At 63.8% G+C, this 22,706-nt stretch overlaps 1 protein-coding gene across 1 annotated transcript in view; it reads right to left on the bottom strand.

Annotated features, from left to right (window-relative positions):
* Positions 1-22,502, bottom strand: part of Kcnt1 (potassium sodium-activated channel subfamily T member 1) — a 42,917-nt gene extending 20,415 nt beyond the window's left edge. Inside the window, exons 1-12 of the mRNA XM_027935370.2 lie at positions 22,291-22,502; positions 11,204-11,322; positions 10,642-10,741; positions 8,594-8,650; positions 8,176-8,224; positions 7,409-7,468; positions 7,202-7,276; positions 6,976-7,059; positions 6,225-6,319; positions 4,903-5,083; positions 1,311-1,475; positions 929-1,065 (exon numbers count right to left, since the gene is read on the bottom strand). Of these exons, the coding sequence (XP_027791171.2) occupies positions 929-1,065; positions 1,311-1,475; positions 4,903-5,083; positions 6,225-6,319; positions 6,976-7,059; positions 7,202-7,276; positions 7,409-7,468; positions 8,176-8,224; positions 8,594-8,650; positions 10,642-10,741; positions 11,204-11,322; positions 22,291-22,502 (1,334 nt within the window). The remainder of the gene's footprint in view (positions 1-928; positions 1,066-1,310; positions 1,476-4,902; positions 5,084-6,224; positions 6,320-6,975; positions 7,060-7,201; positions 7,277-7,408; positions 7,469-8,175; positions 8,225-8,593; positions 8,651-10,641; positions 10,742-11,203; positions 11,323-22,290) is intronic.
* Positions 22,503-22,706: the final 204 nt, after the last annotated feature.

The following is a 22,706-nucleotide window of genomic DNA, read 5'->3' as shown; positions in this document are numbered from 1 at the left end:
TGGGCCCTGGCCCAGCTGACCTGACCCAGGGTATTCAGCATCTGCAGCCCATCCCCGTGCCCCATCAACCAGGGACGGACTGGGCCGCAGAACAGAAACACTTGGGGGCAGGGACCCATCTCCTTCTCTTGGCCACACTGTGGTCCTGTATGACCATATCCAACCCCTGGTTCCCAAGGGCTCAGCTGCAGAAATAACCTAGCTGGCCTGAGATCCAGTGGACACACTGTCCTCTCCCACCCCAAAGCAGCAGAACACACTGTGCCTCCTAAAACCTCTGCTGCCCGCTGCCTCCCTGGCTCCTCCCTATTTGCCCAGACACAGACATGTGTGAGGTATGGATGGGACACAAGGGGCTGTGACCATCAGGGCCCTACCTCAGGGTACAGGGCTTGAGGGATGAGCGACCCTGGGCCAGGTGTCCTGCTTGCCCTCAGCCCTGTAGGCCCCACAGATGGACATGGGAGACTTCTGGAATGGGAAGGTGGCAGGAGGGGCTTTGGAGAGAATCCCAGGAAGTGCACTAGCACATTAAGGAAAGTTCCATGGCATGCCACATTTGTGTCACCTCAAGTCACTCTGCCAACTTATCTTTAAAGCAAGATCCACCCTCAGCCCTCGTGACTTTCCCCACTGACTCCAGCAGCCAGCTCCTCCGCCCCTGGTCTATTTTGAGCTCCTAGAACTTGACGTAGAGAATCCCCAGACTCCAAGTGGGGAGAATGGGGGCTCCCAACGTTGGGTCTGCCCAGGAGGCCTGAGGTGGGCTTGCTGTGCCCAGCGTGAGCAGGGTCCTGCTCACCTGGGTCAGGTGGTGGGCACTGAGCCAGAGCTGCCAAACACCCCATACTCATTCTGCTGCTCCAGCTGCCAACCCACCTACCCAGTGGCTCCCACACCCGCTGTGCCCACCCTGGCTGACACTCACTTGGCCCGCATGAGGTCTTGGTCCTTGAGGGCAGAGCCCTGGAGGTAGATGACCCGCTGAGACCACAAGGGGATCTGCAGAACCCTGCGTACCTGGACGTCCATTTCAGTGGGGCAAAGGATGACCACGTAGTAGTCCTGCTGGCCAGGCCGTGGGTCAGAGCCTCTGGGCAGGCTTCTGCCACTGCCAGCCCACCTGCTTTCCCGGGTGCTGTCTCACCCAGCACTTCACAGGACCCCGCAGAACTCCCAGAGTGTGGGATGCCACCCTCTAGACAGGGAAACTGAGGGCTAGTCCTCAGGGGACGTGCTTGGGCTCAGGCAGTCCTGGAAAGGGGTGGCTGCTCTGGGGGCAGGAGGATCCCGAGGCCTGGGGGCCTCACCTGGAGCCGGGGGTGGGCGTAGAACTCATTCAGGAAGTCCATGAGGAGGTCGATCTTGAGGGAGCTGACACACAGCACCACGTGCTTCTCCGTCTGTGCGCGGTGGCGGCTGTAGTTGCCCCCAGACTTCTGCCGCTCCATCCAGAGATAGACGAGCTCTTCAAACTGTGCGGGAGAGCAGTGGGCACTGGCTCAGCATGGGCAGTGAGGGGCAGGGCGGGCAGGGGTGGGGCTGGGGTTGGACCTTTCCCATTTGGCAGGGGCAGGCCCTGAGCCCAGGGCCACAGCACAGAGCGGGACCAGGTGGCTGACAGGGTGTGCAGGGAGCAGACAGCCTGAGCAGAGGTCGGTGCAGGACCAGAGGTCAATGTGGCCCAGGACAGAGCCACATTGGAAATGGCCACTGTCTTGGCACGGCCACCTGAGGAGGGGGAGTGAGCATCCCCACTTGCCCGGGCCTGGGGCAGCCTGAGATGCGAGCTCAGCTCCAGACCCCAGAGGCCGAGTGGCTGCCAAAGCCGAGCTGTGGGCGGTCAAGGCGTCAGCAGACCTGCGGCTCTTCCCATCAGCCCCTGAGACTTATTGTGGGGAAAACTGACAGTGCCGGCAAATTCTCGGCCCACGGAGTTAGGAAGTAAGTGCTCTCCTGACAGCTGCGGTGAACACATCGGGTGTGGGGTCAGTCCTCAGGCTGGGACCGCCTTGGGCAGGGTGGTGTGAGTCGAGCTGCAGCCTGAAGGCGCCCCAGGTTCACCCCAGTGCCAGCCACCTGGCGCTGTCCAGGGTGCTGACCCTGCTGGCTTCACACTTTTCTGAGTGAAGGATGGTGGCAGCCCCCCTTGACAGCCGGCCTGCTCAGGGAACGTGACTACCTTGCCCGAGATCGAGTCACTGAATGAACAGGGCTCTTGCTCAGTCCCAGTGACAAGACCCAATGGCCTTGAGGCACTGAACTGGCTCCACAACCAGGAGGTGCCCAAGACCCAGCGTGGTCCCAACAGAGACGCCTCCCAGCAGGTGGCATGGGCTGGGCTCTGCTGGGGGTCACCATGGGCCTGCGTCCCACCTCCCGCAGGCTGTTCCCTTGTCTGCCACGGATCAGAGCAGCACTTGCCTCCCAGGGAGGCCGTGAGGATGAAGCCGGCTGATGACCAGGTTTGACAGTGAACCCAACGTGCGTCCACCTGAACCTCAGGACATGACCCAATTTGAATACAGTCTTTGTGATACAATTTGTTGAAATGAGGTCATCGTGGATTTGGGTGACCCTGAGTCCAACACTGCTGTCCTCAGGAGAGGAAGACCCAGAGAAGAGGCCTGGATCAGGGCAGAGGCTCCTGGATGGCCACAAGGGCACCAGGCCTGTGGGGGCCTCGGGCAGCAGGGCACCAGTCCCGCCCACACCTACGTGCAGATCCGCTTCCAGGACAGTGACTTCCTGTTGTCCAGCTGTCTGTCCGGCGGTTTGCTGTGGTGCCCATGAGCCTGACACTGATGCCCGACAACACGGGACCTGAGCCTGCAGAGCAGCTCCGGCAGACGACAGCTGTCCCTAAGCTCTGGAGGGAGGCTTGTGATTGCCACCAGCAGCACCACCGCCCCTCCCCAGGGCCTCCACCAGCAAGTCCTGTTCCAAAGGCACCAGGACCACCCTGTCCACTAACAGGACCCCTAGCCTTCCCAGGGGCAGCAGGAGGGGGCAGGAGGCTGTGCAGATGGCGAGGTCAGCAGCACTGTGGTCCTGGCCACCCTTAGCCCTGTGAGGAGCAGGGCATCCTGCTACCCAGTCTGGGGCCTGAATCCATCCTCCCTGCAGCCACAGGAGCAGGCTGCTGACCCCTTGGTTTGGACTGTGGCCTCCAGAACTGTGGAGCAGGCTTGTTGTTTTAAGCCTGTGGTGTGGCCATCTGTTGGAGCAGACCTGGAGACCGCAGGGTCTGGCCTGTCCATGGCAGCTCTGGCCTCTGTGAGGCTCAGGTGGGCTGGGGGTACAGCCCAGTGGTGGAGGGCTTGCCCTGGTTCCATCCCTGGTACCCCTGCCTCCCAGAAAAGAAGGCTCCGGGTGACTTCACAGCAGGGACATTTACAGGACTGGGAAGAAGCATCGCTAAGCCCGCTCTTGGCACTCGAGGACAAGGAGGGGAGGACACCTGCCCACACCAGAAGCCAGGGGTGGCCCTAGGGCTGGCTTGGAGTGCTTCACCAAGGTCGGCCCAGTGGGGCAGCCGCCCCTTCTCCAGCCGCACACTGTCCCGGGCCTGGCCGGCAGGGGCTGGGCTCCAAGGCAGCAGGGCTGGGCGGGAAGCCACCAGTGCTCCCTATTCAGGGACCATATTTTCTTCCATGTGAACCAGTGACCAGTGACCTCTATGAGCTCCCTGGAGACACTCCCTACGCTGGCAGTGAGAGCTAGGGACACGTTAGAGCTGGCAGAGGCGGCGTGGGTCTGCAGGAGCGATCCAAGCCCATCCCACGGGTCCTGGCAGAGACCCCAGACCAGGGCGGGGCGGCAGGCCTCATGGATCAGACTAGAAATCTTACAAGGAGGAGCAGTGAGCCCAGGGGCTGTGGGCAGGGTGGGGCGCCCTCCAGGAGACGGCCGTCCAGGTGCGTGGTGTGGGGGGATGAGCCTGGGGATTGGCTGGCACAGGCCTGCCCCTGCTCCCGCAGCAGCAAGACGCAACCTCCACTCTCAGAAGGAAATATCCATGACTGAGGAGGGAAGTGGTCTTTTCAGACAAGAAAGGAAAACAGAAGCCATAAAAGAAAGATCAGGACATTTGACCACAGAAGAATCCAGACGGTCAGTACGAGGGGGGAGCTCCCAACCAAGAGAGGGCAGAGCTCATGGACAGCAGGGCTCTGTGCCTCCAGAGGGCAGGCCAGGGAGTCTGCAGGGCAGCAGAGCCCCCTATGGAAAGTGCAGGGTCAGCAGAAACCCAAGCGGTCAATGAGCAGATGAAGAGAGGCCACCTCAGTGGACCATAAAATGGCTACAGCTTAGAATGCAGCCTATGCCCTGCATCGTCTCAGATGGAGGTGGGGAGGAGCCAGCACTGCCCGGCCAGTAGGGACTCTGACTCAGACGCCTGGAAGGGAAGGGTCACATGCCCAGGCTGCTGTAAGGGGCCTGGTGTTAGGTGTCCCCAGCACATAGTCGGCCTTCCTCGTAGCCTACTGGGAAAAGCAGAGGGCTTCTGGCTGGGGATGGGGGCTCAGAACCGCCAGCAGAGAGCGGGCCAGGCCTGAGGGTCAAGCTCAGGGTCAGCAGTGGCCCTTCCAGGTGCCCCTCACGGTCCTGACCACTGCTGCCATGCAGGACTGTGGGTAGCCAACAGGTGACTGTCCACACTGACTGTCCACCTCTGCCTCTGTACTGGTCCCAGGGGGGTCACCCTAGCACCAAGAGATCCCCTGTCTTCCCAGAAGGAAGAGCCCGCTCGGCTGCCCTGCGGCTCACCACCACGCTCCACAGGAGGCCCTGGCCAGGCCTGCCCTCCGCAGGTGTCACCCGCCCTGGCCTTGTGGCCCTCCAAGTTGACCACCCTGGTGCCCGTGCCACAGCCCCGCGTCCCTGAGGCTGGGGACCAACCTGCAGTGGGAGCACCACCAGGGCCACGCCAATCATGATGACCACCAGGAACTGGGACGGCCAGATCTTGGGCGTCACATCGCCGTAGCCCACCGTGGAGAAGGTGACGATGCAGAAGTAGAAGGAGGTGAGCAGGTTCAGGTTCTCGCCAGCTCGCTCCAGGTGCTGGATGCCACAGGTCCTAGGGGACGGGCGCTGCTGGGCCACCAAAGGCTGGGCTCCAGCCTGGGTACCCTGGGCTCTGGTGGACCCCGTCTCCTGATGCTGAGTCCGAGTCTCAGTCTGGGACACAGCTCAGCACTCTTGGGCTCCCAGACCACCCATCTGTCCCCAGCCCTGCTGAAGCATCTCCCAGCCTGACACGGGTGGGCACTCTTGATCCCTCTAGGCCCTGGATGGCCCCTGAACCAGCCCTGGCATCACCTTGGTTCAAATCTGACCCCCTTCCTGCCCAACAGCTCTTCCCAGGCCCAGGAGCCCACAGGGAGCAGGAGTGTGGAGCTGGGGCCCCCTGTGTGGACTGGGGCTGGGTAGGACCCTCGACATGAGGGGTTGCTTCCTAGGCCCTTCCCTGCACAGAGCTGGACACCTCCTTCCTATGCTCAACTGAGGGTCGATTGGGCAGGGCCTGGGGTCACTCCCTGGTCCCACAATGTTGACACAGCCGGTGCTCAGGGCCCCTGGGGTGGACAGCTGGGTGACACAGGGCTGCTGGGAGGAGACTCACCCTGAGTCACCCTAGACTCTGTAGCCTTGGACATCTGTTCCAGATCCTCTGAGGTCTGTGTGTTGTGGGTGGGGTGCAGGGGAGGGAGGGCAGAGAGCACAGGGCACCCTCTGCCCAGGGCCTGGGGATAGGAAGTGGTAACAGGGCCGCTCCAGGATCCATAACAGGGTCAGAGCATAGGTGGGTGCAGGAGGTCAGCAAATCTACCCAAGTGGCTGGAGGCTCAGTTCCAGGAGAACCTCCAAGCCCCTGCCCTGGCCTGGCCTCTGCTCTCAGGGTGGCCTCAGGCCAAAGGCCCCATCCCACTTGAGGGCTAGTCCCAGCTTCAGAGCCCAAGGCACGGACCAGGAAGCCGGATCCCAGAGTCCTGGGCCTTGGGGGAGCTGGACTTAGGGGTTTGCTCATGGGGACATGGGCTCAGGGCTACTCCTGGACCTCCGTGCCAGCCAGCTAAGCCACCCCCTGCCCAGCCAGCTCTGTCTCCTGCCCCAGACCTTGACCCCAGAGCCTGGCTCTGTGCCCTGAGCTGTCACTGCCTCTGCCCAGGAGCACACTGTCCCCGGCTGTTGGGTGGCCCTCAATGCCCAAGGCTCACCCCGTGAACACGAGGCACAGCAGGGTGCAGAAGAGGATCAGGACCTGGTTGAACATGGCCGACTGGGTCCTCAGGATGGCACGGTGGAAGTCGTTCTGTGGAGGATGTGGCCTTCAGTGGTCAGGGCTCGGTCCCCCGCCAGAGCAGATAAACAAGAAGCAGGCTGCAAAGCCAGTGGCCTGGCCACACCTCCCCTGGGCGAGGGCCACAGGGCAGCCTGGACTTGGGCAGGCCACTGACCTCGCTTCCTCTCTCAGGAGCACCCCCGCCCCCTGTGCCCCGGGAGGGCTGAGGCCTGTAGGAGGCTCGATGGACCGGGCATTTCAACTTCACTGTACCATTGAGTCAGACCTGGGGTTGTGAGTCTGGGGGCCTGGCGGCGGGGGCAGGCCTGGGGGCACAGAGGCTGACCTCCCTAGATCTCAGCAGGCTGCCTGCAGCCCAGTTTTCTCGTGGGCCCAGAGCTCATGGTCTTGGTTCTCACAGTCTTGGTTCCCGTGGTCCCTGTGCCCGTGACCCAGGATTGGTGGCTGGTCTCCCGTAGGCCTGCTTGCTACTGCCCATGGCTCCATCTCCTCCCCAGCCCTTTCCCAGGTCAGGAGAAGCTCTCTGCCCAGACATTGACTGGGGCAGGTCACAGTGACAGACGTTCCTGTTGGTCACATGGCCTCCTGGCCGGCAGCCTGGTGGCCCTGGGGCTGGGTATGGCAAGTTGCCTCTGCAGGTGGGCAGGGGTCTGGCTCTTGCTTACGATCATATTCTCCAGTGCGTGCTTGGCCAGCCAGCAGTTGAGGAACACCGGGATGAACAGGTTCCGCAGCGGTGGCCAGAAGATCTGTGGGGAGACAGTGGGGCTAGGGAGGGAGAGGGCAGGACTGGAGGCCCCTGGGGTGGTGGGTGGGAGCTGGGGAGGCCCATGGGGGAGGTGGGTGGGGGCTGGGACCACTGGGTGAGGGGTGGGGTTGGGGCTCACCCACCGTGATGATGAAGGGCAGTGTGTTGACCATCTCTAGGATGAAGGACACTCGGATGATCTGCTCCCAGATGTTGCCCTGGGGGTCAAAGGGGGCTTCAGAGCTGGTGCAGGTAGGACAGAGGACAGGGACGGTGCAAGGGCAGCCTGGGAGGTCAGGGAGTGGTGCTGGGGGCAGGAGTGAGGAGGAGGCAGGATGGTGGGGACCTACTTTGTAGCTGAGGTAGATGAGGAGCATGGTCTCCAGGAAGCTTATTGTGGCCACGATGACCTAAGAGGAGAGAGGGACAAGGAGCAGACCTGGGTCTGGGGTCTGAGGCAGGGCCAGGCCACGCGGGTCTCTGGACGAGCACCCTTTGTGTGTACGTGTGCACAAGGCTGTGGGCTTTGGACAGGTTCCTGACCAGGGGGCAGCCTGAGGGGCAGGGGCCATGGAGAGCGGTCATGCTGCTGCCCCAGGAGGTGGAGGTGGGCCATGAGGGCCACGTGGGGGGCTCTGAGATGGTGGGACAGGGCAGGGCTTGCTGGCACTCTGCCAGGGAGGGGCTGGGCTGGGCGGAGCCTCCTCCAGACACAGCCTCTCTGAGCCTGTGAAGTGGGGCCTGAGGCCCTCTCTGGGGGAGGCCAAGCATCCAGTCATGAGCCAGTGCCACCACCCAGAGACCTGAGCAGTGGCAGGGCTGGGGAGACCCCCCAAGAGCTGGCCTGGGCCACCTACCCTCACTTGCATCCCCTAGGGAGACAGCAAGCTTGAGGGGTCAGCAGGAGGGAGCGGTTCCCACAAGAAACGGAGGGGGGTGCGCCCCAGCAGTCCCTGGGTGTGTCCTAAGTGCTCCCTGAGCCCAGCTCCATTCTGGAGCCCATCAGGCCTGGGTCCCCTGCTCACTGGGCCTGGGTGTGTCCTAAGTGCTCCCCGAGCCCGGCTCCGGTAATGGCTGTCCTCTGCTGTGGGGAGAGGAGCAGGTGGGGCACTCTCACCTGAATCGCCCACAGAGCCATCTTCCTCTCCACCCACAGGATTGGGGCCCTGGGGAGAGAAGGGAGATGAGCCTTGGGCAGGGTGCAGCACACAGGGGCCACAGCCATCAGTGTCCCCCTTGCCCCTGGGCCCAGCCCAGACAGGCTCAGGAAGAACATCTCAGAGGCAGTGGGGGCCCCACAGCCAGAGGCAGAGACTAGCTGGGGGACCACGTTGTCCCCCTCTGAAGGGGACATCCCAGCACTGATCCCAGCCAGGGTCTAGAGGGCAGCTGAATGTGTCTACAGGGACCCTGGGCAGCATTCAGGCTGAGGCTGGCCATTGCCCTCAGAGGCTAGGCAGTGTGGACTCCATCCGCACTCACCACGTGCACCCCATGTCCCCTGACCCTGGCAAACAGGAGCAGCAGGAACTCACCAGTTGATCTCAGAGGAGGAGCCATTGAAGGTGTACTTCTGCTTCACACAGCCCCAGCTGCGGATAGACAGAGAGCTGGCCTGGCCACGGGCCCTCCGGGCCAACCCCAAGGCCCTCCTTGGGCTGCCATGGGCTCAGGGTACATGGGAAGGGGACCCAGCCCCATGTACTGAGGGGTGCCAGAGCTCTAGAATTTTGGCAGAGACCCTGCAGGGATGACGGGTGGGCTCTGCTTGACAGACCACACCCTCACCTGGGATCTGGGCTGACAGTGAGACTCTGGCAGGAGATAGCCAGGGACTCTGCATTGTCACACACTCCCTGGAAGGTCCCACACAGCCAGAGGCAGAACCAGGGGCCCTCCAGGCCTCCTGAGGCCAAGCCGCCTCAAATAAGGCTGGATGAGGCTCAGTGGGGACAAGGCTCCTGCCCCAAGGGGCTGGCTCAGCAGTGCAGGGCCCTAAGCCACTCTGGAGGACAAGTGTGTCCCAGCCACCTGGGATCAGCTGGCTGGCGGGTGGCAGGGCACAGTTGGCTGGCAGGGCACAGCTTGCATGCCAGTTCATTGCTTCTGAGCGTATGAGAGGGGACCCCCGCCTCTTTCCTGACCTACTTCCCTCCAAAAACTCACCAGGGTGGATGCAGACTCAAGGCCATCCATTGTCCACCACTCCCCTACCTCCGGCCCTCTCTCCCAACATCTGCCCGCCTGTCTCTCGTCAGCATCCATCCCTTTATCCACCCACTCACGTTCTCACCTGGGATCCACCCGGGCGTCTGCCCCAGCCACCCTCTTACCTCTGTCCACCCACCCACCTTCCATCTATCCAGCCATCTACCCCGCCATCATCTGCCCATCCATCCAGACATCAACCCGTGACCTCCTCACCGTCTGTCTGCCTGCCCACCACCCACTCACCCTCCTCCCACCACCACCCACGTGCCAGGCGCTGTGCTAGGGATGGGTGATGAACACCACACACTGGGCCCTCTGGGGAAGGGGACCAGAGGCCCAGGAGCTTCCAGGACTTGGAGAAGGTGAGGTGGACCCAGAAAGGTGGTTGAGAGTCAGTCAGAACCCCTGTTGCTCCTCCTCAACTGCTGTGGTGGGTTCTGCCCGCCCCCCTGCCCGGACAACCACAGGGGTTTGTTCTCAGCTATGGGTGAGGGTCTCTGGCCTGGGGATGCCAACTCCTATTAAATAGTGGGTGTCAGATGAAAAGGAAGGTGAAGAGCAGATCTGTACACAGACAGCCTCCAGGGCCGGCTCCTTCCCGGCTCAGCTTCCAAGACCCCAGCAGTTAGGGACACCTACACTGAGGAGCCTGAGAGGACCCAGAGCCAGTGACCAAGGGGAGGCGGTCTCCAAGGACATGATTCAAGACAATCCGGCACTGAGGGCTGCCGGGCCAACCCAGAAATGAGACAGAGCCTGACCCAAGCATCCCTAAGCAGAGACCCAGCAGCTTCCAGGGAAGAAAATGATGCGCCCCACAAGGATTGGGGCTGGGACTCAGCAGCAGGGGGGAGCAGGAGGACCACACAGAAACCTCCAGAGAAGGTCCCCCCATTCCTCGAAAGGCTCCTGCAGTCTGCAGGTGACTCTTCCTCAACATGGCCAGAATACGCCTGCCCTGACGGTGAAGGAGTGACCCAGGAAGAGGACGCCATGGGCCACAAGGGTCAGGTGGAGCCTCAGAGAGGGGCCAAAGCCCTAGCCAGTTTGCATACTGCTGCAGGGGGCTCCCCCAGAGGCTGGGACCCTCCTGGAGTGAGCGTGAAGACCCCCTCTCATGCAGGGGGCACCTGGACCCTCCAGGCTCCCTGGACCTTCTGGGTCTACGGGCAGCCACACATGCAGCCCCAGCATGGGGGTCCCCTCTCCCCACTCTGAGCTTGGGCAGCATACTGGGCATGGCTTTGACTGGGCACGGGGCTTCCTAGAGGCCAGGCGGGGTGCTGGGTGCAGTCCCCCCAGGGCCCAGGCAGTCAGGTCCAGCCCAGGGCCCAGGACCCCTTCTTCCTCCAGTCCCACGGGTCACACCCACCATCCGATGCCCAGGGCCGGGTTGTCCAGCAGGACCCGGATGATGTAGAGCAGGCAGGTGAGGAGCTTCAGGGAGAAGTTGAACAGCCGGATCCTCAGGCCTGGGGGAGGCAGACGTCAGGAAGGCCCGCAGCCCCCTCCGACAGCTCCACCCCGGAGGCCCCACCTGGGCCCCTTCAGGAGGCACCATGTGCCCACTGCACAGAAGTGGAGTCAGGACCCAGGGGGCATCCTGAGGCTGCCCCTCCGTGGCTGGGGGGCCTGGAGCCCACACACATAAACTCCGAGCCCCTCTCTGACTCCCTGGGAGGTCCAGGATGGCCAGTCTTGAAGCTGGGAAGGAGTCAGCAGGGGCCTGCATGGAGGAGACCTCGCCCAGCCCCATCTGGTGTCCAGCAGATGGGGCAGTGTCCCCACAAATCCCACACGGCTCCCAAGAGATGTGCGACTCTTAGGCAGAGGGAATGCCCCCAGCGCCCACTGCTCAGCGACACAGCCCCAGCCACACTGGCTTCCTCTGGGGCCCCTCCCCTCCTGCCTGGGAGCGCCCAGCCCCCACTCACTGGATCTTTGGTTTTTGATGAAGAACAGTTTGAGCCGCTCCTTGAATGTGTTCTCATTCACGTAGAACTCCACCTGGACCCTGGGGCAGGAGAGGGGACGGGTGGCAGCCAGTGGGAGCCTGGCAGAGAGGCAGCCCCAAGCCCCACTGACTTGTCCCCAGCTGCAGGACTGAGAGGCATGCCCACCTTGGACCCAGGAAGCCACCTATCACAGCCTTCCCCGTGCCTCCCCCAGCACACAAGGGCCACAAGCCACTGCCTGCTCAGCGTCCAGGGCCCGTGGGCCCCAAGGAGGCGCAGGCTATGGCACCCACTGGGCTTTGGGCACACAGAGCTCAAAACACACCCCAGGACCTATACAGAGTACCCAGAAGCTGACGGCCATTCATGATCTGGTGGCCTCTGGTGGCTGGGTTCTAAGACCACCGCTCAAAGCAGCGTGAAACTCAGGCAGTCGGGCCAGGAGGGCTGACAGGCAGCAGTCAGGCCTGAGCTGTCCTGCAGGCCAGCAGCAAAATCCCCTAGCATAGGCCCCTTGCCTTGGGCTCCCCAGCAGCCCCTGGCCATTGGTCCCCAGGCCCCCGTCACTTACACACATGACTGTCTATGGGCCCGTCTCCAAGCCCTCTGCCCAGCATGGGCTCTCTACAGTCCTGAGAACAGACCACAGTGGACCCAGTGGGAGTGGCCTGAGGGTGCCAGAGGGTGCTAGCACATGGCCCACCCACTGCCGGCCCCATCTGGTCTCTGGGAGTAACATGGAGTGTGATGCGACAGCTACTGCCCGGCTCTCTGTGCCCAGCTCTGCTGGAGTTCGCGCCCCGTGGGGGCTCCATGTCCCACCGAGGTGAACCGCCAACAGTCACTCCAAGGATGACGAGCCGGGCTTCCTGCAGCTGGGGTGGGGATGGCCTGTCCCCCAGCGGCCATGCCCCTGTGGTGCTGGGCACCGACCTCCCTCAGCATGACCTTGGGCGTCCTCCATCACAGGCTGAGTCCCTCTCTGCTCCAGAGCAGGGTCAGGTGGGGCGACTGCGTGTGGGTGGGATGATGGTGCATGTGGGGCACACAGTCCCCACCTCGGCACAGAGCAGGGTCACGACCTGGGAGGGCAGCGGGGCGGAGGGCCCACGGGCAGAGTCCTGCTGCGTGGAGGAGGTCACCAGCAGCCCCAGTGGAGGCGAGGCCAGTGCAGGCCCAGGTCCCTGTGCCCACCTCTCCCCACTCCCCATCATCAACCATGGGCAGGGAATGAAAGCTCTCCTCTGAATGGGTGTGGGCTCTGTGGAGGCAGCTGGAGAGTCTGATGTCACGGCCTGGCCCGGGCATGCTACACCCATGTCCTGAGAGGCGTTCGAGACGGGTGAAAGGACGGGGGCTGAAACCCACTATGGTATTCAGAGGTGGGCCTTGGGACGCGGTCAGCAGCCTGGAGCCCAGGAGGGAGTCCTGGTGGCCTCACAGGAGGAAGAGGCAGACAGCGGGAGACAGACACGTGGGTGCACCCGCGCCAGGCCCTGCTCTGACTGCAGGCTCTGCCAGCAAGAAGCCATCACCAGATGCGGCCCCAGGACCTTGGAGCAGACCATGAGCCAAATAAGCCCCTTTCCTTTACTATGCATCAGTCTGCAGTCCGTTGCTGGCAACAGAGACCGACTGCACCCTCCCGATGTGGACCTGACCCTGCTCGATCTGACCCCCTCCCCTCCCCCAGATGGGCTGGGACCCAGGTACTTTCTACCTCCTCCAAAGCTGTCCCCCCACCCTCCGTGCAGCCGAGAGCCCCCAGCTCCAGGTCTACCCTGTGCCGTCTGCCTGGTCTCACTGGACACCTGGACACCATTTCATGGGACATTACTGCTTGTCCACCTGCCCTGCCTGCTTCCCTAAGGCTCACCTCTGACCTCCCACCATCAGGCCCAAGAGGCCCACCCAGCCTACCCTCCTTGGGTGGACCCCTTGCCCACCACAGCTCAGGGGTCCTCTAAGCTCTGGGCACCCCCAACCCCACTCTTGGCTCCCTGTCTTCTGCCCTCCAGGCTCTTTCTCTGCCTCTGGCTTGTCCTGGCCCCTGGGGCTGGCTCTGCTCCGGCTTCTGCCTTCAGCTCCCCCAGGTTCTGAGCTCCCCAAACGCAGCTGCCTGCAAAGACCACAAAGCCACTGCTCCGTCCCACAGTCAGGGAATGGAGAAGCCCACCCGTCCTCGTGCTGGCCTGCCTGCGGCTTCCAGGCAGCAGTGTCCCTGCTTGGGCACCGGTGGGGGGGGTCAGGCCTGCTGACCATAGCTGGTCACACCCTGGCCTCTGGTTCCAATACCCCATGAATAGAACACAGGGCCACCACTCAGGGTGCGAGTGCCCGGTCAGCTGTGGACATCCGTCTAGGCAGCCCCCAGGGCTCTGGGTGGGCAGCACCCACCTATGGGGGAAAGGGGTTCTCCATGAGGAGCCAGAGAAACCCGCGGGACCTGGCAGCAGAATCGGAGCCCTGCAATGCCAGAGAAACTAATGATGCTTGGCTTTTGATTTGTGATGAGCTGTGGCCGCCACTCCTGACCCCACCACAAACAGTAGACCCTCCAAGGGCCAGGGGCAGCCCTGGGGAGGGAGCCTGGCTGGGGTTGTGGGCCACCTCCTCCTACAACGGGCACTCGCTGGCTTGTCCTGAGCTCCTGGGCTCACAGCCTGCAGTCGGGGGCTCAGGCTGCTGGAAAGCCAGACCTGGCCACTCCTCACCTGCCCCCCTGGCTTCCTCTCCTCCTCCCCAGAGAGTGGGAACAATGGCAGGAACTGCCTCCCACACTGTGCGAGGGCGCCTGGCAGCCAAGGTGCCGTGTCAGTGAAGTGACAATCAGCCTCTGCGCTGTGTCCCCGCTTCTTTTGGATGTGCGCCCAGAGGGAAGTGCACCCAGGGGAGGTGCTCCCAGGGAGGGTGATCCCAGAGGGAGTGTGCCCAGAGGGGGGTGCGCCCAGAGGGAGATGAGCCCACAGCGGGGTGAGCCCAGAGGGAGGTGAGCCCAGTGGGAGGTGCACCCAGAGGGAGGGGTGCGTCCAGATGGGGGGTGACCCCAGGGGGGGGTGCACCCAGAGGGGGGTGTGCCCAGAGAGGGGGGTGCGCCCAGAGGGGGGTGCGCGGGGGCTGGGGGGTACTCCCAGAGGGAGGTGCTCCCAGTGGGAGGTGAGACCAGAGGGGGGTGCGCCCAGAGTGAGGTGCGCCCAGAAGGGGGTGCGCCCAGGCCTGTGCCGTCACTCTGACGGTGCCCACATAGGCAGCTGGGAAACCCAGCGCCATCTGAGACTCCTCAGGCTCCAGGCTGCCCATTTGTGGGCTTGGCTCCATATAGCACTGGCCATGCCCACTGACCTGGGTGGGACCCAGGCCCAGCTCGGCCTTGAGCCTGGAAAAGCAGCACACCGCCAGCCCAGCCCTGGGGAGGTCAGTGTGGCCCTGGCCCTATGGAGTGGACAGCTGTGTGGGAGCTGGCAGGCAGGCTGCCTGGGGTCAGGCTGGTCCTGCGCAGTGCCCCACAGCAGCACAGAGGGCTGGCCCGGGCGGGAAGAGACACCCAGGTGCCCCCGTGCCTGATACCAGTGGGGGCCTCAGCAGCAGCCCTGACTGTGACTTGCCGCCCACCCCTCCTGGAAACTCCCGGCAACTCTGGGTCTGGCCAGCAAGATGGGGTAGGCACCTAAGCTCCCCTAGTTCCTCACCCACGGTCCCAGGCTAGCTCCACAGGTCCGCCTGCTGTCCCAGGTTAGTTCACTGCCGGGCACTGTCACACCCCAGCCCCACAGAGCCTGAGGCGGGGTGGGGGGCCTCATGGTCATCCTTCCTCAGTGCTCAGAGGGGCCCCTGCCTACCCTGGCCTGGGCCCTGCAAGCCCAAGCTGGGAAACAGGGTTGGGGTTGGAGGAGAGTCCAAAATGGCCAGGGAGGGTGGTCAGGGGCTTCCTAAACTAACAAATGACCTGGCCTGTTCCTCCAACCAGTCTGCTGTCCTGGAATCTGCAGGGTCTTTGTTCTGGTCTTGGGCCTCCCAGGGCCTAGGGACACTCCTCTGACCAAGGCCAGCTGGGCAGTGGTGTGGGCCACAGCCTCGGGCGGCTGCACAGGGTCATACCCCACAGGGCTGAGGCCCAGCTCCCAGGGCCTCCACCAGCCTGCGGGGGCGTGGGAGAGCCTGGGGCAGCGGGCCAGCCTCCATCTCACGCCTGTTATCTGTGGTGCACAGGGTGCAAGGCTGCAAGGCTGGGGGACAGGCCAGGGTCAAGGCTGTAGCCCTCAACCCCGCGGGAGGTACCAGGCGAGAGCCACAGCAGCAGGTGGTCACTGCTGCCAGTGACGCTGGTTAATGGAACTGTGAATGACAGGCCCCACTGGGAGGCAGACCGGGTGGGGGAAGGAGGGCCTTCCCAGGGACTGCGCTGACTCCTACCTTCATGGGACCTCAGCCTCAGCTGGAGCCGTGGAGCCCCTGGCCCCAGCCTGGGCTGTGGCAGGAAGGGCACCCCTTCTGCAAGCCACCTGGCTCCTGGGGACCTCGACCTGCACAGGCAGCTAAGGGGGCTAAGACCAGGCACGGGGTCATCCTCACGCCTGCCCTGTAGGGCACCATGGCAGGTCCCATCCTGGCACCAGGTTGCCCCTGAGAGCCTGGCCTCCTCAGCCAGGGACCACCCCCACCCCTGTGCTGGCTAGACATGGCCCTGCCCAGCTGCAGGGCCAGGGGCCTGGCAGAGTGTATTTTCCCATGGGGACTGGTCTGCCCGGGTGTGAGGACACATCTGTCCCCAAAAGCTCCCTCCCCTACAAAGCACTTACTGAGAGAGGGAGGACTCCAGGCTGAAATCCTCCACGTGGGGCCTGGGGACACAGCAGACTCATCAGCGCAGAAGGCAGGTGGACAGAGGGCTGGGCTCCAGGTAAGGTCCGGGGGCAGTGGGGCATGCCCATGCCACACACCCTGCCTGCAGAGCCCCAGCACACGGCCAGGTGCCAGGGCAGGCGACCCAGCATGCAGGGTGGGGCAGGGTGGCAGCCAGGCCACCTCTGTACACTCACCTCTGTGCCAGGAAACAGCACAGCCCACCAGGGAGGCCAGAACATGCAACCCCCTGCGCTGGGCCCATTGGGGTGCCAACCACGAGGACAGTGTGGCCTGCCTTCAGCCGACACACACCTGGGAGCCACTGCTGTGCCCTGCCCAGCGCTAAGCATGCCCAGGCCCAGCAGCACCAGGAACAGCCCTGTCAGAAGCGCTTCACCCCAGGAAGCTGAGGGCAGCAGCAGCAGCCGGAGCCCAGGGTGGTGCAGGGGCCTGCGGGGCTTGCTGCAAGGTGCCCGACTCCTCTTCCACTCCCTGCCACCCAGAGACCTGGGGCTTGGCCGGCCAGTGCTGCCCCTTGGCTTCCTTGACTGGGCCGGCTGGGACTGGGGGTCGACAGCTTCTTGGGGGTCAAGGAGTCCCTGCACAGGGCCCAACCAGGGCAGCCTGGCCAGGGTTTTCCCAGACTGGCTGGTGGGAGCTGCCACCAAGTTGTGTGGTCCATATTGGATAGGAGCTCAGGGGCAAAGGCTGGAGGGAGTGGAACTCTACCTTCATGTGGACTGGGCAGTGTGGGGTGCAGGGGGTCTCAGTCTCCCCAGAAAGGACTTCAGGGGAGCCTCTTTTAATCTTCAAAGCAACCACTTTACAGAAAAGGAAACCAAGGTTCAGAGCAGTCTGCTGCCCTCCCAAGGCCTCACAGAGGAGGAGCGGGGAGCCAGGCTGCCCAGCTGTCAGCACCCCTGCGGTGGCCTGGGCTGTACCCTCTGGTGGGCAGGCTCCCTCCTGGTGGGACAGGTCCTGCTGGGACAGGTGCGCCAGCCCTACCACCTTCTGCTCTCTTGTCCTGGCAAGGTGGAGACTGGACCCACCCTGGGAGGGCCAAGGTCCTGGCTGAGGTGGCTGTGGGTTGACAGCTCCACACGGTACAGGGGAGCCCAGACTTAACTGGTCCGAAGGCTCGGAGTGACCAGGAGTGCCAACAGGTTCTGTGCTGTGTTGGCTGGGGTCCCTCTCACTGGCTCCAGCACAGCCCAAAGTCTGCAGCTGGGGCCAGGCTGCACCAGGGTCTGCAGGAGACCAGCTGTGACTGGTCATAGGAGGACCAGGAGTGGGTGCTGCCCAGCTGGGTCCCCTCCGTGTGTGGCTCCTTAGGCTCCTCTCCTCACCCAGCCCTGCCCAGCTGCCTCCTCCTCCTCCTGGCTATAACCTGGATAGAGGTCTGCTGCCCACTGCCCACAGGGCCCCTGTGCTCTGCCTGAGAGCCTGGTCCTGAGTGTCCAGGGCAGGCCCTACCCACATAATGTCCCCTGGCCTGCCAAGCAAACAGGTCAAGGAGCCCAGGTCCCATAGGAAGGACAAGGGCCTGTGAGCAAAGGGACAGGGGCTGTTTGGGCCCAGGCAGAGCTGGCCGAGGACTGTAGCTGGTGACGTTGAGGTGGGCCATCTGGGCTGACCCACCAGCGGGGCTGTGTGGGGAGGGAGGGAGGAAGAGGCCGGGAAGGGAAGCCCAAGATGGCCCAGCAGGACCTGTCCCAGCAACTAGCGACCTTGGCCCCACCCCGCGCCTGTCAGCCACCCAAGCACGGCCTCCCCAGCCCTCCCTCTGCTCACAGTGGGTCAACACACCTGCGCAACAGCCTGAAGGCCCCCTCCACCAAGAGCCCAGGGGGGGTCCAGGGAAAAGCCCCGATGAGGAGGGGCCAGGCCTAGAAGGGGCAGGCTCAGGGTCCAGGCCAGTGAGGCAGCTTCTCCAGGAGCCCCACTGCGTTGGTGGGAGCAGGTGTCTGGGTGTCCTCTACCCTCTGCCCTGAGTTCCATGAGGTGCTTCAAAGGAGAGGGGTTCCCTGATCAACTGAGTGCACATCGGAGCACTGAGGTCTCAGGTCTCAGCAGGGTCCGCAAAGGAAACCAGTTACTCTGGACTGTTTTGTTTCCCCCAAATTTACATGTTGAGCCCTGACCCCCACAAGGCAGCAGGGGACTCTATTTGGAGACAAGGTCTTCACAAAGGTTGAAACGGGTCACATGGTAGGCCCTAATCCAGGAGGACTAGCACCCTGCAGAGAGATCAGGACAGACACACACAGAGGGATGGCCACGTGGCCCTGGCGCCTGTGAGCCAGCAGGGCCTCAGGAACCAGACTGCCCACATCCTGATCATGTACACAGCCTCTAAAACTATGAGAAAACTCACTTCTGTGGCTTAAGCCCCCCAGTCAGTGGCCGTCCCACCCAGTCATGCACCAGTTAAGGCCGGAAGCCGCATCTATGAGGGATCCCTCCCTCAATGTTTGGCCACGGTCAACGATAAACCAGCCCAGCCCGGGTCAGCAGATCAGCACGCTCTAGGGGAGAGGAAGTAACAGGGTAGGGGTGGGCGGATATAGTGTGGGGGCTCCTGAAGACGAGCTGTCCTGACAGCGGCCACCACAGGGGCTCTGCGGAGGGGGTGAGCACCAGAGAGGGGCTCTGGGCGGAGGCTTGGTGTGTGCAGAGCTGGAGTGCTCAAAGACCATAAGGAAGACCAGCATGGTGGGCAGCAGGACACACGGAGCTGAGAGGGACAGGGTGCTGCGTAGGATGGGGCAGAACCAGGCTCCTGGAGGGGTGTTGGCCGCTGTGAGCATCTGGACCTGCAGGGCAGGAGGTGTTGGGCAGGGCAGGGGCTCTGTCCACTGTGGCCAGGCTTGAGTTCTGGACCACAGAGTACAGGGCCACGTTGGAGCCTGAGGACCTGCCCTGTGGAGGTGCTAGCCGATGACAGCCAGGGACAGAAGACTGGGGCTGGGGAGGACCAGAGGAGGAGTGGAGGTGTCAGGCTGTGTGACCAGAGCTAGCCTCGGAGGCGGACACAGACGTGTCCCTGGTGAGACTGTGGACGGAAAGTGAGTGCTCAGCTTCCCAAGGGATCAAAGTGGGGCTGGGGAGGGCTCCCGAGGGTGCTGGCTGGTGGGAAGGTGGTGGGCGGGCAGGGCCCAGGGCTGTCCTGGGGAGTCACCAAGCCAGGGGGAGGCCAAGCTGTGTCCTACTGTGGGGCAGACTCAGCCAGGAGCAGTGGCTGGTTGATCCTAAACAGCCCAGCAGGAAGCGGGCTGAGAGGCCGGAGTGCTGCCTGCCAGGGGGAGGCTCCCGGCCCTCGGCCCTCCTGTACACAGGGGTGGCCATCTCCCAGGGTCTGTCCTCTGTAGGAAGAGCTGCTCTCCAGCTAGGCTCAGAGGGCCTGCCCTCATTGAAGGTCCCATGGGGACAGGAAGGGGTAGGCAGTGGCAGGGACCACTGTGCAGCCCCGTGAGCCTGTCCCTAGCCTGGCCCCGGCTTTGCACGGCACCAGCCCCCAGCCCCCACCCTGGCCCACACTAGGCCCCACCACTGGGCTTTGCACAGAACCCTGGTGTGGAAGTCTGCGGGTCTCTGCAGCCTGCCCCTGAGTCTGCCCCTGTGGGCACTGACAACCAGCTCTCAGCCTCTCCTTGGCCCTCAGCCCACCCGCTCCCCCTCTACCTAGGACCTTTCTCACACCTGTCCCTGGGACACCCCATCTTTTCCAGGGCTCCTCTCCCTGGCCCCTCCTCCAGGGTCCTCCCCTTGGCAGGGCTCCAGGTCCCTAAGACTCCATCTGGGAGCTCAAGACCACAAGGGCCCAGCTCCCCGAACTTCTCAGGCCCAGACTCTCAGTCTGCCCTACTCCTAGGACCCCACAGGGCCTTCCAGGACACTGCCCCCTCAGACCCTTTGCCTGCTCTCTGCTGTCACCATGACTAGTCACCTGTGGCCACAGCCTCTGAGCATCCCACCCTTTGCCTGAGGGAGGGGGACATCTCCCACGGCCTCCCCTCCACTGCCCCCTTTCCTGCTGGGTCCACATGGGCACAGCTGAGGTGTGGCCAGCCTGCCTCCCCATGGCTGTCCCCACCTGAGCCCAGCAACCTTGGTGCTTGGACATGTCCCTCCTGAACCCTGCTGCCTTGGTCCTGAGGACTCAGAGGGGCTGAGGGAGTCAGGGGGGGGACAGGTGGGATTCCATAGGGGCCTCAGGACAGGAGTGGGGCTGGGAGACCCCATCTGGGTCCAGGGAGTGAGGTGGGGGATAGAAGGAGCCCTCCTTCATTGGGGCCCTGGGAAAGTGCTAGAAGGAGGGAGGGGCCTCTCACCCCAAATACCTGGGCAGCTCCTTCTAACCCCCCACCCCTCCCAGATGGGGAAGAGGAGGCAGCAGACCCAGTTCCAGGGACAGCCTGGCTGGGGGACAACACTGCATCTACGAGAGGGCAGTGCATCAGGGGCACATTGGACGTGGGGGCAGACACCTCTGCCCACTGTGGCCAAGTCCCCTGGGGACAGTGGAGACCTCCTTCTGCCTCACTGCCTTCCAGGCAATGGGGAGGACCGAGTCTCCATGGCCCTGGAGATGGCCCAGGCATGCAGGATGGGGCAGCTGCAAGAGCTACAGCCGACAGCTCACTCTGGCAGGCACCCTCCTCCCTGTTCTGGGCTCGCCTGAAATCTACACCAAACTTCCTAAAGCACAAATCTGCCAAGTCCTCCTCTGCTCAGGAGCCTGCCTTGGCTCCCTACTGCCCATCTCCAGAGCAGGCAAGCAGCCTGTGACCAGCACTCAGGGAAGGAGGCTGCAGAGCTGCCAGTGGGGTGCTGGCCTGTCCCAGAGGTGTGACCCCTCCCTTCTCCTGCCCTGCAGAAAGAGCCTGACAAGACCTGTACTTGAGGTCTTCTGGGGGATAGAGAGGCCAGTGTAAAAGGGCCAGCATTTATGGTCCACTGGTTCATGGGAGGCCAAGTACAGGAGTGGGAAAGAGGAAGGTCTTCCTGGGGGAGGTGGCCTGTGGCCCCAGCTCCCATGCTGTGCGGTGGGCTCAGAGGCAGCCTGGGCAGAACCTGCCATCCCTGCAGTCTACCCCTGGCCGGGGCCAGGCTGGCTGTGAGTAGAACTCCTGAGGTCACTGGCCCCCACAGCATCCAGGAAGAGGAGGCAGAGGAACCAGCCCCTGGGGCCTTGGCGGGCACTCACACCCTTCCGCCCAAGAGCTGCCCATTAGCAGCCCAAGAGCCTCGGCTGCACACTTAACCTCAACAGTTTCTTCTGGCAAATGGGAATACTGAGGGGCTGCCGAGAAGCAGGCAATGGGTATGTGGGCGGGCAGGCCAGACAGCCTGTGGCCAGGGCCCCTTGGCCTAGCCATCTGTCAGGCCCAGCCTCTGCCAAGCCCCTGTCAGCCATGATATGCACCCCCCAGGCTCTGGCCCTCACTTTCCCTCTGCCTGGAAGACCCTGCCAACTCCTCCTGCTCCTCCCAGAAGGACCAGCACCCCAGGAAGCCCACTCTGCAGCCACGGCCTGGCCTGCACCCCTCTGCCCAGCGCAGGCTCTGTGCCCACGATGTGTGCCCACAGCAGGCCAGGTCTGATTCATCTTCATCCCCCGCAGCACCAGGCATGGCTCTTGGCACAGGCAAGGTGCTGGCCAAGAATCATTGCTGCAGATGACACCTCAGTGTCCTCATCCATGAAATGGGGTGCCATGTCCCACCCTAGCTTGCAGAAGGGATGGGGAGGAACTGGCAATGCCCCAGGGAGGGCCTCCACCACCCTGGCTGCCCCAGGAACCAGGCCAGCAGCTGGCCCTGGGGATGCTCCCAGGGGGCTGCGGGCAGGGGCCTGAGCCCCAGCTGCATCTCAGCCTTCAGAGAACTACAGACCTGCCTGGACTGTCCCTGCTCACCTCCAAACTGGGGGCCAACCTCAGGTGGGACAGGGCAGGGACCCCCTGTCACCTGGCACAGAGCCTAAGTCCACATCCACCCCTGCCTTACCCATAGGCCCACTGTACTCAGCCTCTAAGCGGGGTGTCTGGGGTCGGGAGGGGGGGCACCTGGGTAGAGCTTCCAAGGGCAGCCCCCGGCGGTCCCCTCCCAGGGCTGCGGACAGCGCGGCAGGTGCAGCGGGCTGGCCCCTGCGATGCGAGCGAGATGCAAAGCCCCTCCCGGCGGCGCGCAGCGGGGACCCAGGCCCGCGCCCGCCCCTACCTCTGGCCCACGTCGCTGCCCACGGAGCCCCCGCCGCGGGCCGGCAGCAGCGGGCTGAGCCCGTGCGGCTCCTCAGGGGCCGCGGCGCCGGCCGGGGCGCCCCCCGGGCCCGCCTTGCCCTCGGACGGCGAGCGCGGCAGCTTGGCCCGCGCCATCCTGCGGGAGCGCTCGGCGCGGGAGGCGGTGGCGGGGGCGGCGCCGGGCGCAACCATCGCGCTCCGCACCCGCCCCCCCGCGCGCCACAGTGGAACGGTCCGGCGGGGGGGGGCAGGACGGGGAGGGCTCCCAGGCTCCGTCCCCACCAGCACGCCCCCAAGGAAGACCCAGTCCCGGGGCTCAGCCTTCCCCAGAAGTGGTGGTGGTGACTGTCCGTGCTGGGAAGGAGGAAACGTGCAGCTGAGACCTGGGCCCTTGGC

The sequence above is a fragment of the Marmota flaviventris genome, chromosome 13 (assembly GCF_047511675.1).
Source record: "Marmota flaviventris isolate mMarFla1 chromosome 13, mMarFla1.hap1, whole genome shotgun sequence".
Classification (NCBI taxonomy): domain Eukaryota; kingdom Metazoa; phylum Chordata; class Mammalia; order Rodentia; family Sciuridae; genus Marmota; species Marmota flaviventris.
This window is presented reverse-complemented; position numbering and strand designations above follow the sequence as displayed.